The sequence below is a fragment of the Zeus faber genome, assembly GCF_960531495.2.
Source record: "Zeus faber genome assembly, chromosome: 13".
NCBI lineage: Eukaryota > Metazoa > Chordata > Actinopteri > Zeiformes > Zeidae > Zeus > Zeus faber.
Window position 1 is genome coordinate 13,881,259 of NC_137198.1, and position 17,014 is coordinate 13,898,272.

A 17,014-nucleotide genomic window follows, 5' to 3' on the forward strand; every position below is an offset into this window, starting at 1 on the left:
ATCAGGCTCGGCTCCAAACGCTGCTCTCACACAGTCGGTCCTGTGAGAACTGGATGCGAGTGTGTCCTGTTACCATGGTGACCAAAGCACAAAAAGCTATGACCTCATCTTGCCCCATTAACGACCCACCCCCACACTTTCTTTTTCCGACTGTGTTTCTCCTCCTTCTGCGGAGGCCCTTGTCTAAGCACCGACCAGCTGCAACTTGTTTTCATCCGCACATTTGACCGTATTTAGTCAAATTCTGGGGCCATGTTTGGATCGTCCTATCATGGGAGCCCAAATCCCCTCAACTCAAAAATATCAGAATGCCTGAATGCTGATGAGGGTGTTGGGTGGGGGGGACTTGTGGAAAGTCGGCCCAAAATTCTTCCATTCAGTTACCGATGAGGATTCAGGATTTAAAGCTGCATTAAGCGACATTGAAAGCTTTGTAAAAATGAGAAATGAACGTATTGAATTGAATGTGGAAGAAAATGTAAATGTAAATCAAAACCCCTATTGCACCATTATTAACCCGGTTTGTCATTTTCCATTGTTCGTCTGTAGAACTATTTGTTTGAGTGAAGTTATGTCCTAGCTTTTTTACTTTCAGGTGTAGGAGGCGTTTTAAGTGACTTAAGTGGAGATATTAAAGGAGGTTTTCATTACTTTCTCCTCGGTCACATGAGGTAATATTCTAAACATTGCCTTTTTTTCCTCTATAAAAAAGTCCCGTGATTTAGCCCGCTGTGTCAGACCACGTTCCGTTAGAAGGTGTTTGGTAGCCTTTTAGAACTCTAGCTCAGTTTCAAATTGGTCTTTAGGTGTTTTGTGGAAGTTGTGACCCCAACCCAAAAAAAAAAAAGAAAAACCTACCCTGGCCTCTACTGGTGGGGGTGTGTGTTTATGTACCTGTTATTTACCTCTCCCTCTTCGTTTTCAACAGCTGGGCCACATCGAAGGTGACCCGATGAGAAGAGGAGCGTTTCCCGTCACCTTCGTACACTTCATCGTTGACTGAGAGTCGCTTCGGGGACGCAGGAAGTCGACTCCCAGTCGAGAGGCTCCTGCTTCCTGTCTCTCGGCGCGATTTTAGAATAAAGCGTCTCCTCTGGTAGCACGATTGTAACCGAACCCAATGAAGTGTCACGGGCGTCGCCGTGGTGCCAAGCAGCGCGGATGTTGTGGTTGTTGTGGTTGTCGGTGGTGTCGCGTTCCCACGGACTCCGATGTGATTTTAACGCTTTGTGGTGTGTTTCACTTCTGACAAGGACTTCTGAGAAAAAACAAAACAAAAAAAAAAAAAAAACAACATGATTGTAGTGAATGACCTCTTGCAATAAATGCACTTTCCATGTCTTCACCCTGGTTCCGATATAGGTCAACATATTCCAAAAAATGAAGGTCCTTCCTGCGGTGTCTCACTCGTTCTGTCTACGTGCATCCTGTATTCTAACACTTGTAGCTGTAAATGTGAATCGGTCATCCTGCTTACATTCCTTTGTTTCTTGCCTTCCTTTCAAAGACGCTTGACTACTTTATTCGAGGCAACACGTGACTTTTCGTCGACTTTTCCTCATGGTGCTAAACCCAGGAATATGCTAGAAGCTGCCCCTCCCGAGGGAGCGCTTCCCTGCCCCCGTTTCGGAGACAGACTCCCAGACTGGCATCCAAAAAGGGGGGCAGCATGTGGAAATAGCCGTCAGCTTCTCACACCTGGGAGAGCCCGCCCCGCGCACGTGCGCCGGTCTGGGAGCGATAAACCTGCAGAAGGAACTTGTGAATGTTCGTCTAATGCCAACCTTCCAGATCCCTGCGCCCAACACGAGTGTGAACCAGAAAGGAGGTCAGATCCAGTAGCAGCAGCAGCAGAAGAACACTGGAGCTGCTCCTTCCTCAGTTTGGGTCAAAATGAATGACGGACGCTGGTTCTATCGAAGCCAAACAACCTTAATTCAGAGCAGCCGTCTTCATTCCGCGGCTGTGGGTTCCGCCTCCCACCTGAGGTTATTAACCCTATTTAGGGGAGCAGAGGTTGTGTGTGTGGAGTGTGAGGGAGCGACTCTGTTGACATTCGCTTTTTGGGAACAATTGGGTCTTTGTTGATGCCGCTCTGAAGGAGGACGCACCAAATCTGCGGCCTCGGACCTCCCTAGTGTTATGATAGGAATATTCTTACAAAGCATTCTATGTAATAAACTTATTTTGGTTGCAGAGCAACTCTTTCTGTTCATGAACAAAAAAATATATATAAATATGTTAATATTTACACATTTAACCCGAAGCCTTCCACGGATTTGTGAATGGCAATAGGAGGCGAGTGTGCGACTCTTTTACCATCACCGAACTCACTGGAAAAAGGAAGGTTTCATAATCTAGACTTGTAAATAGATTTGAGTTTGTTTGTTTATTTGATGATATTTAAATGTAAAAAAAAAAAAAAAATAACCATGGTGATAATTGTCTTTAAATGCATTGTGGAGATGATCAGTTGACCTCAGCTGTGTGTGTGTGTGTGTGTGTGTGTGTGTGTGTGTGTGTGTGTGTGTGTGTGTGTGTGTGTGTGTGTGTGTGTGTGTGTGTGTGTGTGTGTGTGTGTGTGTGTGTGTGTGTGTGTGTGTGTGTGTGAGAGAGAGAGAGAGAAATGGCCTACAAACAAACACTCACACATTCAACTGAGAGGGATAATTCATTCTCGCTGACTGCAGATTGGCATTTCAACTATTAATTTTATCGTGCAAATAAATGGGAAACTGAAACTGGAATAATAAAAAAAAAGAAAGGATGCGATTGTCCCATTTGTCTGGATCATTTAAGTCGGGTTTATTCTTATGAATGTATGAAATTCTGACTAATGGAGAGGCGGAAGAGATTCATTCAACATATTTGAAAACTGATGTCTTGAAAGTGACTTGGTTGAAAAAAAGACCAAAGCAAAGTATGGAGAACTATTAATAGGTAGAAAAGTTTGGAGTCATAGCTCAACTGTTATTTCTGTAATAAACCTCTGAAGGTTCAGCAATCCACAGGATTTTGGAGCTTCCTGATGCTGACACAGAAACACTGTGGTGAAGAAGTGAAGCGGGCAGCAACTGAGAAAACCAACATTTTAATGAAAGAAAGAAAAATATCCGCACGCGGCAAGAAATAAGAACCTACTGGGACGTTTCAGTGACACAGAAAGCAGTTTTTCGTCGAAACACGGCGCGCACACGCTCCTTCATTTCTTAACCACCAGAGAGAGATCAGGCTCCTTTATTATCACTGCATTTAAAAAAATATATTTTATTGTACCTTACAAACTGCGTTTTATCTGAGAGAGGTGCTGTGCGACATAGCAAGTACCACAAATAGCCAAAACCTTCCCACAAACAGTTTGAACGGCGATAACAGCATCAATACCGCTGTTGGTAAAACAAATTTAAAAAAACAATCTGCATTCACAGTCGTACATCAACACATGAAGTCAATCCCGAATGCAGTTTGAATGTGAAGAGTGCTGCGTAAACCACACAATAACGTAAAACGAAATTATAGCTCAAGCAAATAACTCGACACGCCCCAAAAATGTACGATTAGGTCTCATTCGGATGTAGAGCCTTAGTTTTGTACCTCGTGTCAAAGACAGGACGCCACGTGTACCAAATCCTGTCAGTTTTACTTCCGTACTGTCAATTAAATCTGGCTTCCATCCCAAACCGTGACTTGCTGCCACCGAAATTCCAGTACCGTGTATTTCCTCTACCTTGTAGAAATGAGAAATGTCTCCCACACATAACCAGACGAGTCCACAGCTGTTGTGTCGTACCGCGCGTGCTTATTCACATCAACCTAGTTCGATTAAAGCCCTGTTGCAACGTACCTTTATTTATCTATTAAATACCACCCGTTACTTTCTCTCAAGACCGTCCAAAGGATGGAGAAAGGGTTGGTATCGCCACAAATATTTAACACGATTCCCAAACAGCTCTGATGCCCACATGTTAAATGAGCAAACACTATAGGGATTAAATTCAGCCTTCAGTGGATTCTAAATAAAGAAATTACTTTTTTTTTTTTTTTTTTTTTTTTTTAAACAAACAAAATTCAGACTCAGATTTTGGGTGTGTCTCCGTTTCTGTCATCATCAGGACTTTTCTGAGGTCAGGGCACAGTCGAAAGAGGCCGACAGCACCTTGCAGATAGACTGGGCCTGTTCCTGTTAAGGAGGGAAATGACAGGGCATTGGTTCCTCTGTGATTGATAGATACATAGAATACAATATGACAATGTACACTCAACCCAATGACAAACAACAAAATATATATAACCTTAATAACAGAAAAGCAATAGATTTGACTATTTACAGTATCATCGGTGAGGTGCAGTGTGAATAACCCGATCACTGAACCCTGCAGGCACTCACCGCGCTGCTGCACTGATAGACCCAGACGCTGCACGCCTCCTGCTCGGCGTCGGTGGTTTTGAGAGCCAGCAGGTTCTTCCCGGCGCCGAGGCCGTCGTCGTAGCACAGCATGCGCACTATCAGGTACAGGGGGTGGCGGTGCAGCACGTCCTGAAGGGGAGGACGGATCTGTGTCAAAATATGGTCTCATTTCACTGTCCAATTTCCTCCAAGACCAAATCAATTCTGCTTTAACCGACTTTTTTTTACTGTCATGCCATATTTTTTAAGGACACCGTGTCTAGACTGCCCTAATGAGCTGACTCTAAATACTATATAATAATGATAATATAATACAATATTGTCAATAATTCTTCCAATTATTAATGACCACGATATGTCATTGAATTTTCACGATAATTGCCAATTTACATTTCAATAAATAAAAAAAAAAGTTGTACATTACATTTTGTATTTTGGAAAAGGACATTAAGGACTCACACACTGGTCCAGAGAGGCCACTTTGACTCCGTACTTTGACACTCCCAGAACCATCTCCTCGTCTCCGGGCACGAAGGGCAACTTTCCGTCTTGCTGCCCAAGGGAGCAGGATGTGAAACTGTATCCTCACATTGATCATTGTGATTTTGAAGGAACCGAAAACAAATATTCCGCATACCCCACTCTCACCACCAGGAGGGTTATTCCTCCACTCGAGGCTCCTACCTGAGCAGCATCGATGTAGCTGATGAGCTCCAGAGGCTCCTGGAGGGTCCTGCTCATGTCGAACTGCAGCTTCTCAATGGCCCCGACGTATTTCACCCGGAACTCTGTGCAGGTCTCTGACGGGCTGTTCCCTAAAGGGAGGTGAAACAAACCGTCAAATGGATGAAGACGAGAGAAGGTGGAACGGCAGAAAGCACCTTGACGCTTACTTCTACCTGAGCTCTTGGTGGAGTCTGTGTCGAGGCTGGCGACGGTGCTTGATCTGGAGAGACCTCCCAAACTGGAGTCCACAGACTACACATCAACACAGCGAGATCTGAAGTGAATCCAACTACACATTTACAAGTGAGTGAGTGAGTGTGTGTGTGTGTGTGTGTGTGTGTGTGTGTGTGTGTGTGTGTGTGTGTGTGTGTGTGTGTGTGTGTGTGTGTGTGTGTACCTTGCTTTTGGTGCTGATCTCACTGCTCTGAGAGCTGCTGCTGCTGTGGCGCTTCTTTACCTTTCGGAACATCCTTCACCATGGCGACAGCTTCAAACCTGCTGGAAACCAGTTTTTTCAGGATATCTATACTTTAAACTGTATACATGTGTTGAGAAACAGTTGATATTTTATATTTTAAATATTTTACATTTTTCAAGTATAAAAACTTGACTTTTTTACTTTTACTCAACTACATTTCAAAGCAAATAACAATACTTTTTACTTTTTTCTCTTTTTTAAATTGATATATTATTGGATTTATATTTATAAATATCAAAATCAAGGACTGGATCTATCAAACTTCTCATAGATGATCCATTAGTTCCATACCCTTGTAAATTACTATGGGAACACATGTTATTTTTTTGTAAAATGTAATCAGGATATGGATGTGAATAGTATCACATTTTGTATATTTGGTTTATTTTTATTCATCTATTTCTTAGTAGTTTTGGGGTATTTGTATGTGTTTTTGTAATTTTGCACTGTATTTTTAACCCCTTTTTTATTTCTATTTTATTGTATTATTTTGATCCTTTTTTTCTTCTGATTGATTTGATTTGATTCGCATTGTAATGAGCACTCGTCTGCAGGAAGAATACATCTACAGCAGCACTTCATGAAGTATGAGGCTCTATTATACCCGGGCACCGGATACGACAAGTACTTTTACCCTTGATACTTCAAGTGCATTTGAGAGCAAGCGCGCACACGTTTACTTCAGTAGAAATGTCGGTGTTGTTGGAGTTGTTCGATTTCAAGACTCTGATCTGCACACTCACTCAGTCCTGTTACGTTAATAAATCCTCCATAACGGAACGCCGTTGCTAGGGTAAACAAACCCCCATTAAAGTAAGAAAACGACCACCTCCACCGGGGAGCGGCGGGCGCACCGGGCGTGCACAACGCGGGGCCATAAGTACCTCTACTTGGGCATCGATCGGCTGGGTTGAGGGTGGTGTTTGTTCCACGGATGATGGTTTTACTTTCTGTTTTTTTTTTTCCACACAGTTGACGCTCGAAAGCTCGGAGCGCCACAGCCTCCACCCAACTCCGCTTAAAGGGGCCGCGGCACAGACGAAATACAAACGAAACAAAAGAAAATCCACAAAGTAGACAAGACATCAACGTTTGCGCCTTTGAACGTAGCGTTTATCATTTGATTTGGCATCCATCTAAAACACCGGGGGGGTCGTCTTTTAAAATTGTACTCGACTATTTGCACGGCTTCGACTGTCGCTCAAACCGGAACGAGGTATTGCGGAAGTTGTTTCTCGTCGGCTGTGTTTTGGTTCGGCGCCGGAAGTGTCCGACGCCGATCGCCCGTCCGTCCGTTCGTGCGGCGGCTCGATTGAAAAGCGCTTGTGACGGCGCTGCCTGGTTTTGCGTAATTGTAATTCTCTCCCTTCGGATATATTCGTCCGACTCACCATGGCCACAAAACGTAAAGTGGAGCTGGCTGTGCCCGCAGAAGAGAGCGACCAGCTCCTTATTCGACCGCTGTAAGAGCCCGCCTCTACTTGCTTAGAAACGAAACCGGCTTATCCGACGTGGAGCTGCATGCGTACAACCATGGAACAATAACAATGTAGTTGAATGCATTTAAAGAACTAAAATGCTCCCTGTGCAGGGGCGCCGGTCAGGAGGTCGGGAGGTCATGCATTATCCTGGAATTCAAAGGGAGAAAAATCATGGTAATAATGTCGCATTCCCACCTGTAATGTGGTTTTCTAATATCAATGGTAATCCCTGGTAATACACGCCAAAACATTAGTTAATGCACAAGTTTACTGTGATGCATTATGCTCTCCCACTCCAGTAAGCCTTCTATCCCTTGACCCGTGAAATATTTTTACTGTCCTATGTTTACTCTGCATAGGCAAGCTTTACTGTGTCGTCCAAATTATACATTTAATTCGACTTGAACAGCAGTAATGATATTGCTGATTTACTTGTGTATATACCGTGTATACAATACATGTATTTTCATTTCTTACATGCAGCTGGACTGTGGCATACACCCCGGCTTGGAGGGAATGGACGCTCTCCCCTACATCGACCTGATCGACCCAGCTGAGATTGACCTGCTGCTCATCAGCCAGTGAGTTCAAGGCGGAGAAGGCCAGCTTTGCATATCTAAGACACAATACAAATCCCAGTATTGTAATCATCATAACCATAGACTTTTTACATTCCCATTACTTTTGTCTTTGACATAATTATTCAAGATTGTGCATCTTACTGTGTGGAAGTGAATGGAAGGAAAGGGAAGTCTTATAAATTCAAAAGAATAAGGAATAAGGCACATGAATGGAGATTAAGAGTAGAATTAAGATAGGGTTTATTAGTATTTTCAGGCTGCCTCAATGCACATACTGATGAATTGCTGCTTGTACAGTTGTGATCGATGGAGTGAATAGTCTGTGCCAAAAAACAATTAAATTATAAATTCAGATGGGACAGATTTTAAAACCAGAGAATCTAGATGGGCCTTTAAAATCAATTTCTAGCTATTAGTAATGACAAACACTTAGCAATGTAGTAAGAAATGTTTATTGTGAAATGCTTTGCTATGTCAGGTATATTTTAGATAAATACATTTGAATCCAGAAACTCAAATATCTTAACCAGACACATCACAAACCCTATGAAAACATAATCCTAGAAGAAAACTTCCTGGTCTTATCATAAATGTGATTTATTTAGAGAGAAGGTTCTATCACTTTATGGGCCACTAGATGTGGCTGTTGGGATGGGTTTTGGTTGGGGACCCACACATTTATTATTCATTATGTAAATGTTTTTATATGCAGGTTTATAATTTGTTTAATAATTGTGTCCTGGCAGCTTCCACTTGGATCACTGTGGAGCTCTGCCCTGGTTCCTCCAGAAAACCAGCTTCAAAGGCAGAACATTTATGACCCACGCCACGAAGGCCATCTACCGCTGGCTACTGTCTGATTACGTGAAAGTCAGGTTAGAAACAGTTTTCCATTAGTCGTTTGGTTTGTTTTTTTTAAGTGAATATACGGAGACCAGCCTTCTTTACAGCAACACCTGGCAATTACACACATTTTGAATATTACCCATTGTAGCCCTGTTCTGCAGCTGATAATTAGTGTTGCGTTGTGTTATTGCAGCAACATCTCAGCAGACGACATGCTGTACACTGAGACTGATCTGGAGGAGAGTATGGACAAGATAGAAACCATCAACTTCCATGAAGTCAAAGAAGTGGCTGGAATCAAGTTTTGGTGCTACCATGCTGGTCACGTCCTGGGAGCCGCCATGTTTATGATAGAGATAGCCGGTGTTAAGGTACTTAAAGAATGTCCCATTTGGTTTTATAAAGAATCATTTTAACGATAACTTATTTCTTGCTAAACAGTGAATAAACAGTTTCCTTTCTGCTTTTCTCCAGATTTAACACAATTTGTTTTTTCCTTTTCAAGCTGTTGTACACGGGAGACTTTTCCCGTCAGGAGGACAGACATCTGATGGCAGCCGAGATCCCCAGCGTCAAACCAGACATTCTGATCATAGTACGTCCCAAAGGGCTTTGCGGGTCTAATCGTTATCCAAGATGGAATACATTGAGTTGTAACAATTAGCCGTGACAAATGTAAATATCTTATCAGGAGTCCACTTACGGAACCCACATCCATGAAAAAAGGGAAGAGCGTGAAGCCAGGTTCTGTAACACCGTCCATGACATCGTGAACAGGGAGGGTCGCTGCCTAATCCCCGTGTTTGCCCTCGGCCGAGCCCAGGAACTGCTGCTCATCCTGGGTGAGAGACTCCTTGCTTTCCACCATGATTGGCATGGCCACAATCTCCAAATTTCCTGATGTTGTTATAAACCCTAAGGAGGTAACCAGTTGTGGTAGTGGGGAGGGGTCCCGGCGCCATCTGCATGTGGGGAGAGACAGCACTGCTGTTGCTGGATGGCCCTGACCCTGAGCCTCCTGTATCTCCACCAGGCAGCGAAGGGCCTGCCCAAGCGGAGATTCACCCGGTCCTCCTGCTTGACCGTCCATCGAGCCCCACATTGGGCCCCACATTGGGCGCCACTGTAGCATGTTTCTGTTGGGTGCAGGGTAGAGATGGACCAAGAGAGAGGTGGAACAAAAGGCAGCCTTAGCTGGGCATTTTTTTTAAACAAAGGTCACGACATTTGTCTCGGACAAACGTATAATTAATGACTGTAGCGTGCAGTCTGTAGTGGGAGACCAGCCTCACTGTCAGGAGAGCGGGAGTGGTGAAAACACAGCAGCTTTTGAACACTCTCAATTACAAAATTACAAAAACACATACAAAATGCCTTTGACCTCAATCTTCTGCGGCTGCGTGCTGGCTTTCCCCACCTGCAGGTGGCACCAAAACCACTCCCGACTACCACACCAATAATACATAATTATCGCTCAGCCCTACACATGTGATCCTCATTCCGTCACATTCCTTCGCAGATGAATATTGGCAGAACCATCCGGAGCTCCACGACATCCCCATTTACTACGCCTCCTCCCTGGCCAAGAAGTGCATGGCGGTGTACCAGACCTACGTCAACGCCATGAACGACAAGATCCGCAAAGCCATCAACATCAACAACCCCTTTGTCTTCAAGCACATCAGTAACCTCAAGGTAGAAGGATCTTTTACCGAGCACTTAAAACCACTGGTGGTAGATTATGCATTTTAAACACTAATATATTGGTATCTCTCCTTTGCAGAGCATGGATCACTTTGATGACATCGGCCCCAGTGTGGTCATGGCGTCTCCGGGTATGATGCAAAGCGGCCTTTCCAGGGAGCTGTTTGAGAGCTGGTGCACTGACAAGAGGAACGGTGTGATCATCGCCGGCTACTGCGTAGAAGGAACGCTGGCCAAGGTCAGAGACGGAGCCTTTACACCTTATCAACTGGTCTGTCACTTATAGAATAATTCGGTAGCCTTTTGTTCACGTCATCTTCTTAACTTGTTTGGAAAACGTGCAGTTGTATATCGTTTGTAAGAGTCTCGGCTTCCTGCAGCACATCATGTCCGAGCCGGAGGAGATCACCACCATGTCGGGCCAGAAGCTGCAGCTGAAGATGTCTGTGGACTACATCTCGTTCTCCGCCCACACAGACTACCAGCAGACCAGCGAGTTCATCAGGGCGCTCAAACCGCCGCACGTGGTAGGACGAGCGGCGGGGCACGTCCCGCATCTGTCTCCCCCTGCTACTTGCGCCGACGACGTCGGTTTTTTTTTTATGCACTGTGGTTGGTTCCTCTGCCTTTGCTCACTCAGAGTTAAACCTTGCAGAGAACATTTTAAAACGTGCTTCTGCTGACGGCCACCTCGAAATCTCAAAGGGTTGCGGCCCACATCCGACCACAAGTACGACAGGAGACAGACACATTCTCAGAGCATGTTTATTTAATGATCAAAGGAACACCACAAAGTGAAGTGCACAGACAATATACATGTATCACAGTGGTGCGTTTTCAAAGTTTTAAAGAAAATGAAAAGCCCACTTACAGTACCCTCAAAGACCACTAGGGGGCCCACAGGTTTAAAAATACGACTAGATAGTATTTGCACATCCATTGTAAAATCCCACATTACTTATATGTTGTAGCTGTATTAATACATGTTGTAATATACTTTTCATGAAGTTAAAAATCCCAAAGTGCTCGTCAGCGGTAAAACTTTCAGCTCCCCTTCTCCTCCCTGGTGGTACGTCTCAGATCCTGGTCCACGGTGAGCAGAATGAAATGGCGCGTCTGAAGGCGGCTCTGATCAGGGAGTACGAGGACAACGACCAGGTCCACATCGAGGTCCACAACCCCCGCAACACCGAGGCCGTCACCCTCAACTTCCGAGGGGAGAAACTGGCCAAGGTGTGTTGGCTACACTGTAAAAATGAAATGGATGCCGTCCTGTGCAAAAAGAGGGAGCACGTTGCACTGGCCTTTTTGAATTCGGGGGGGAAAAAATATATTCAGCGCTTCAGATCTCGAGGGGGGAAAAAAAACAACTGAAAAAACACGGAAAACTGGACAGGATCTGGAGGCTGGGGCATGAACTGTGACTCTCATGGTGAACACCAGTAGACTTTACATGTCGACATGAGTGCCGAATGCATCCTCCTCTGCAGGTGATGGGAACTCTGGCCGACAAGAAGTGCGTCCAGGGCAAGCGCGTGTCGGGCATTCTGGTGAAGAAGAACTTCAACTACCACATCCTCACTCCGTCAGACCTCTCCAGTGAGTAGGCGGCTCCCAGTTCGGCGAGCCTCAAGTATGAGAGTAATAAACTTAACTGACTTAACTTTTTTTTTTTTTTTTTTTTTTTTGCTTAAAAGAAAAATCACTGGACCTCTAAAGCATTTTGAAACGTGATCTCAGAAGAAAAGCCCAGAGTCTCAGGTCCCCTTTAGATTGATTCTTGAGTCGTGTGTTTGGCAGCCTACACGGAGCTGGCTATGAGCACCGTGAAACAGACGCAGGCCATTCCCTTCACCGGACCCTACTCCCTTCTGGTCTGCAACCTGAGGAACCTCACCGGTAAGAGTGAGGCTTTTCATGTGGATTTACAGTACAAATGCAATTTACGACACGCCACGCCAAGTAGCTTTTCAACCGGGGTCTCAAACAGTTGATGTTGGTTTTTTTTTTTCACGTCACAGGGGACGTGGAGGAGATGGAGGGAACAGGGAAGAACACGCTTAAGCTCTTTAAAAGCATCACCCTGGTGCACGAGGTGGGCATGGTGGTGCTGGAGGTGAGTTTCTCCCTCTCATCCGCTCGAAAACATCCTCAGCCGGGCAATCTCGATCCGTCGGATTGGACATTTGTGTCGTTTTTGATTGTTTCCCCTTTCCCTTTGTTTTGGCATAATTTCCTGAGTCGCTCGGTGTGTTAGCAATAGTTGTGCAGAAGGCCAGAACCGAGTATTTGTCGCATATTTAAGTCCTCCCCCGGTGAATTTTATGGCACATTCTGACTCCCTTTGCCTCAAATCTCCTTTCCCCGCCTCCCTCCCTCCCTCCCTCCCCCTCAGTGGATCGCTAACCCTCTGAACGACATGTATGCCGATGCCGTCACCACTGTGGTGCTGGAGGTCCAGTCCAACCCCAAGGCTCAGAAAGGTCGGTGTGGCTGCTGCTCTGGCTCTGAGGGGGAGCGTGTGGGTCCCCGCACTATGTTTACACATTTGATTCAGTTTGAAATAGTTGAATCAAATCTACGTCTCTCTGAAGCTACAACGCTCTCGTCTGTCCTTCTCTGTTGTGAATACTCACGGCTTTTTTTTTTTTCTTGCTTGTTTCTTGGACAGTGATGGAGACCCAGAGTGTGGTTGTGGAGATGGACGTGTACCAGGCCAGACTGGAGGTCATGCTGCAGTGAGTGTCCCAACAGATTATCCGCGTCCACGCACGTGTGAAAAGCAGATTGTTTGGATACACGAGAATAAATGTTATACGAATAAAATGCTCAATAGTGGGCAGGGGAGTCATTTTTTCTTTGCCCGTCAACGTCTGAAGGGACATGTTTGGAGAGGAGTGTGTGGATTTCGGGGACAGAAAAAACCTCACTGTGACGGTGGACGGGAAGACGGTGCAGATCTGTCTGGAAACACGGGTAAGAAGTTTGCACCTTCTGCGACTTTAGCGCTATCAAAATTTATTTTGGTTTCTTCGCCTGTCCTTTTAGTTTAACCTTTCCCGCTGGTTTCCCTTTGCCCTCCACAGACTGTGTGCTACGACGACGAGGGCCTGGAGGAGGACTCGCTGAAGGAGATGGTGGAGCTGGCCGTGCAGCGGCTCTACGACGCGCTCAACCCAGTGAACTGAGGGGTCAACCGAGGGTACAGCACCAACACCGTCACGTAGGCAAGCTAGAGGCGGCCAGGTCTCCCTTCGTGACGCTGATGTGTCTACAAACGTGAACTTGAATATTCAGGATTGGGTTTACTTTATCTGCTGATCCGGAGTCATGTGTATTATTCCTGTTCAGTAGTTAAGCTGGTGTTTGGAGAGTGATGTCGGGCCAGAGTTGGAGTTACACTCGAGGTTAAGCAGGGCTTTTTTTAAGCTTAAGTTGTTCTCAAGTACTGTGATGTGTTTTGTTTGTTTGTTTTTTTTAATGTAGTCGAGCTCTGTTAAACGGTTATGAACGCAGAACAAAGAGCTGCTCTAACGCCTCAGGCCTCTTTGGAGATTCAAATCGTGTAGCACTCGTCCCGTTTGATCCCAGGATGATCTTTTGGCAGCTGTCTGAGATCTGTTATGTGATGAGTCTGAACATACCGTCCATCTCCCTTTCCATCACTGTCTTGACTCAATTGAATGGTCATGAAGTTTTTCTATTTTAATAGAAGTACACTGGATTATCATGATCAAGCTTCAAGTGTGTTTTAAATTAATGTATTGCATTTAGGCGACACTCAGATCTATGTGAGTGACTTCACAGTAGATTGAACTTAAATTAAAAAAAAAGTATTTCAAAATTGCAAGCAGCCAATAGCAAGGACCTAAACGGCCAGTGGAAGTTATGAGGTCAGAATCATCTGCTAGGAAAATAAATGCTGTGGGGCACAAACACTAAAGGGAGATTGTTTTAACCACTTATTTGTTATATTAATACTTTTAATTGCCTGATTTTACTGTTGGCGGTGTAATGTGGGAGTTTGACACGTAGATGCATAGCTCAAATGCACATGCAATGAGTATTTTAAGTTATTTAATTTATTTTATTGTAACTAACGCGTTTGTTAATTCATACTTTGATCAATGTGTGACATGGACATAGTGATGCTCTTTCATAAAACTTGGTACTGTGTGTGTACTGTGTGATTACTGAGAAAAGTCCAGTACATCCCAACAGGTTGGGATGTACTGGTTTTTAACTACAACAGAAAATCACTAAGGTACTCAGTTTCCATTATGAGGATGAAAATGGTAATTTAAGAACATGAAGATAATCACTATCTGTACCAAATGTTTATTCACCAAATAAATAATCTGGTGCTTGACAGGTCTAAACACCCTACCATTGTACTTAATAGCACTCTTACACAATAAAGAACAAAATGCAGCATTTATTTCAACCGGAACACTGAATGATTCATTTATTATAATTTAATAGATCAATTTTACAATTAATGTCATTGGAGGAACATTGCACATCCGAACAAATCACCTCATCAGATGTTTATCAGAATACAATCAAATTATCACTGTTGATAATGCATCTCACATGCGAAAAGCTACCATTGTCTTTTTTAACATGTCATTTACATGCATGTATTTCAACAAGCCACTTGCTTGCCAGGTGACTTTATAAAAGTCAACAAAGCTGTATTGCACATCGGCTATAAAAATAAACCTTTAAATATTCCTGTTCTCTGTACGTGATCGGTGACGTAGTGGAATCTAAAACCTCTAGTATAAATAACATGGACTGAAGTGTCAGACTGTCCCCAAATCACCCAGTGGACAGTGACTATCATTTGTGTTTGGATACAGGGATATGATACATTTCTTTGCATGTTAAATCACTTCTCTTCCCAAATAGTTGCAAAGTATCACACTCAGCTATTCAGGTTAAGGTGTAGAAATATTACCCCGGCCCTGTGGTGCATGATGGTAAAGTGAGGAATTCAACTTGCCCCCGAAGAACATGAAAGGAACCGGACCCTGCAGACTAAACACAACACAAGGTAAGCGGCACGACTGAAACCCGAACTTCCGATTCGTCCCCTCTGAATCAATTCCCGGCGCTTATACTGAACACTAAAGCAGCGGCCATGGCGAGCAGCATCCCGACGGTGACCTCCATCATCCTCCCCAGCTTCTTCTCTCCCACTCCGGCCCCTGTCTTCTCCAGCATCTCCTTCCGTTCTCTCATCTCCCTCTGCCTCTGAAGCTGCTCACCGTAGTGGGACTTAATGTATTTGTCAAAGTCGAACACTTTATGGCAGTCGAGCCCCGTGGCGGAGTGCCGGCCCGGCCCGGCCCGTTTGTCTTTGGAGGAGGCCGCGTCCCCTCCCGAGGGCCTGGCGGCTCCCACCAGGTCCGACTGGTTTAAAAGGCCCAGGTCGTACTTCTTCCGCAGGGACTTGTTGCCCAGCACCTTGTAGGCCTCGCTGATGTCCGAGAAGCGGAGCGGAGCCTCCGTGCTGCCCGAGTTCTTGTCGGGGTGGTAGAGGAAGGACTGCTTGTAGTACGCCGTTTTTATCTGGGCCTGCGTGGCGTTGCGGGAGAGCTCCAGGACGTCATAGTAACCCGTTTTGCTTTTATACAGCGGTTCATAACTGGCATTGTGGCCACTGTATGATCTAACAAACATGAACCGTCCAGGTTGTCTGGTGGCTCGCCCGGAACACTGAGCGCTTGGCAGCTCAGCCTGACAACTGGCTTGACCTGGGTGGGTCAGAGAGGGGGCTGTTGAAACACTCGTCCTTCGCAATAGTGCATATATTATATTGTTATGAGCGTTTTGTTTTCCCACCCTGGTACACGCGGTATGTGTGCAGATTGCATTTGATGGATAGGTATGCAAACTTGCACAACTCCAGATTTTTGACAAGCGTGACTTGTTGATACGGAGGATTATTGCAACGTTTTTAATTAACATTAAGGTTCTTTGTATATTCTCACCTCTACTGGAGCAGGTGCGGTGAGGTAGAAACAAAACGCTATCCTCCACGTAGGGTTTAGAACCAGGGCTATCTTTACCGGCTCCGTCGTCCCGGCCGCCGCGCAGCAACTTGACGGCTGCGTGACATCGTCGTGGAGCTCCGGCGGCCGCGCGCTTTGGGGGAGAATGGCCCCCATTAACTCCACCTTCTTGACCTTCCCCTGACCTTGCCGTCCACGCAGAATAGCCGTGCACTATATTCCTATTCTGACCGCCCCGGGAGTCCAGCACCGCCTGGCCACGTGGTTTATTTGTAAAATAACAGGCTCCTTTCCCGACCTGTAGTCTAACCCCCGCCATGTTTACCGGAGCCGAAAGTCATTTCCGGCTGTTGACCGGAAGCCCCACTCCACCCACAACGCCCCTGGTGGAGGGAATATACACACCGTAGCCGGTTGTTGTTATTATAATACTATTATATTACTTAAAATATTTAACTATAATATTAATCGATAACCAACGTTCATTTATTTAGAATCATAATTTTCGCATTTATAAAAAAAAAAATCGGTATAAAAGGAAAATAATTATCATTATTATAAGCAGAACACAAAATAGTACAAACTGTAGGAGCTATGTAAAGATGTTCGGTTTTCCTATTCGATTTTGGATCGATATGAATCATGTCAGGCTTGTAGTCAGCTGTGCGCGAAGTAAGAGAGTTAACAGAATCACCTCTGTGCGACTCCCCATAACTACAACACAGTCCTCACACAAACAGAACCGCTTGGAGGTACAACGTCCCACAAATATC

At 44.9% G+C, this 17,014-nt stretch overlaps 4 protein-coding genes across 8 annotated transcripts in view; 2 read left to right on the forward strand and 2 right to left on the reverse strand.

Moving 5' to 3' along the window:
- asap2a (ArfGAP with SH3 domain, ankyrin repeat and PH domain 2a) overlaps positions 1-4,052 on the forward strand; it is a 58,394-nt gene extending 54,342 nt beyond the window's left edge. For both annotated transcript variants that reach the window (XM_080012471.1, XM_080012472.1), the window contains exon 28: positions 929-4,052. In XM_080012471.1, coding sequence (XP_079868597.1) covers positions 929-1,003 — 75 coding nt within the window. In that variant the 3' untranslated portion in view covers positions 1,004-4,052. The remainder of the gene's footprint in view (positions 1-928) is intronic.
- On the reverse strand, positions 3,076-6,605 carry itgb1bp1 (integrin beta 1 binding protein 1). 4 transcript variants are annotated; one of them, XM_080012477.1, is made up of 7 exons: positions 6,497-6,605; positions 5,532-5,629; positions 5,308-5,386; positions 5,093-5,223; positions 4,868-4,960; positions 4,388-4,537; positions 3,076-4,180 (listed from the first exon to the last, which is right to left on the reverse strand). In XM_080012477.1, the coding sequence occupies exons 2-7, from the start codon at positions 5,601-5,603 to the stop codon at positions 4,109-4,111; spliced, it is 597 nt and encodes a 198-aa protein (XP_079868603.1). In that variant the 5' UTR covers positions 5,604-5,629; positions 6,497-6,605; the 3' UTR covers positions 3,076-4,108. The 4 variants fall into 4 exon arrangements, with proteins under 4 accessions (XP_079868603.1, XP_079868602.1, XP_079868600.1 ...); XM_080012476.1 differs by having other exon boundaries at positions 4,388-4,555; XM_080012474.1 differs by having other exon boundaries at positions 5,093-5,386.
- A 307-nt stretch (positions 6,606-6,912) lies between these two features.
- Positions 6,913-14,394, forward strand: LOC307238755 (cleavage and polyadenylation specificity factor subunit 3-like). The gene is made up of 18 exons (XM_080011879.1): positions 6,913-7,075; positions 7,204-7,267; positions 7,577-7,674; positions 8,421-8,549; positions 8,714-8,891; positions 9,026-9,115; positions 9,212-9,362; positions 10,040-10,215; positions 10,304-10,462; positions 10,605-10,751; positions 11,305-11,457; positions 11,715-11,823; positions 12,025-12,123; positions 12,246-12,340; positions 12,620-12,707; positions 12,896-12,962; positions 13,104-13,200; positions 13,311-14,394. Exons 1-18 carry the CDS (start codon positions 7,005-7,007, stop codon positions 13,410-13,412), a joined length of 2,073 nt encoding a protein of 690 aa, XP_079868005.1. The 5' UTR covers positions 6,913-7,004; the 3' UTR covers positions 13,413-14,394.
- A 234-nt stretch (positions 14,395-14,628) lies between these two features.
- On the reverse strand, positions 14,629-16,561 carry LOC307239511 (uncharacterized protein). Its single transcript, XM_080012923.1, has 2 exons — positions 16,221-16,561; positions 14,629-15,983 (listed from the first exon to the last, which is right to left on the reverse strand). Exons 1-2 carry the CDS (start codon positions 16,558-16,560, stop codon positions 15,328-15,330), a joined length of 996 nt encoding a protein of 331 aa, XP_079869049.1. The 5' UTR covers position 16,561; the 3' UTR covers positions 14,629-15,327.
- Between the last annotated feature and the right edge of the window lie 453 nt (positions 16,562-17,014).

Excerpts from the sequence above, each read along its gene's own strand:
- itgb1bp1 (XM_080012474.1), bottom strand. The coding sequence starts at position 5,603 with ATGTTCCGAAAGGTAAAGAAGCGCCACAGCAGCAGCAGCTCTCAGAGC. Across the intron at positions 4,538-4,867 it reads TGGCCTCTCTGGACCAGTGT|GACGTGCTGCACCGCCACCC; the intron begins GTGAGTCCTTAA and ends CCTCCCCTTCAG. Across the intron at positions 4,181-4,387 it reads TCTATCAGTGCAGCAGCGCG|GAACAGGCCCAGTCTATCTG; the intron begins GTGAGTGCCTGC and ends CCTCCTTAACAG.
- LOC307238755 (XM_080011879.1), top strand. The coding sequence starts at position 7,005 with ATGGCCACAAAACGTAAAGTGGAGCTGGCTGTGCCCGCAGAAGAGAGC. Across the intron at positions 12,708-12,895 it reads CAACCCCAAGGCTCAGAAAG|TGATGGAGACCCAGAGTGTG; the intron begins GTCGGTGTGGCT and ends TTTCTTGGACAG. Across the intron at positions 13,201-13,310 it reads AGATCTGTCTGGAAACACGG|ACTGTGTGCTACGACGACGA; the intron begins GTAAGAAGTTTG and ends TGCCCTCCACAG.
- LOC307239511 (XM_080012923.1), bottom strand. The coding sequence starts at position 16,560 with ATGGCGGGGGTTAGACTACAGGTCGGGAAAGGAGCCTGTTATTTTACA. Across the intron at positions 15,984-16,220 it reads CCGCACCTGCTCCAGTAGAG|GTCAAGCCAGTTGTCAGGCT; the intron begins GTGAGAATATAC and ends TGACCCACCCAG.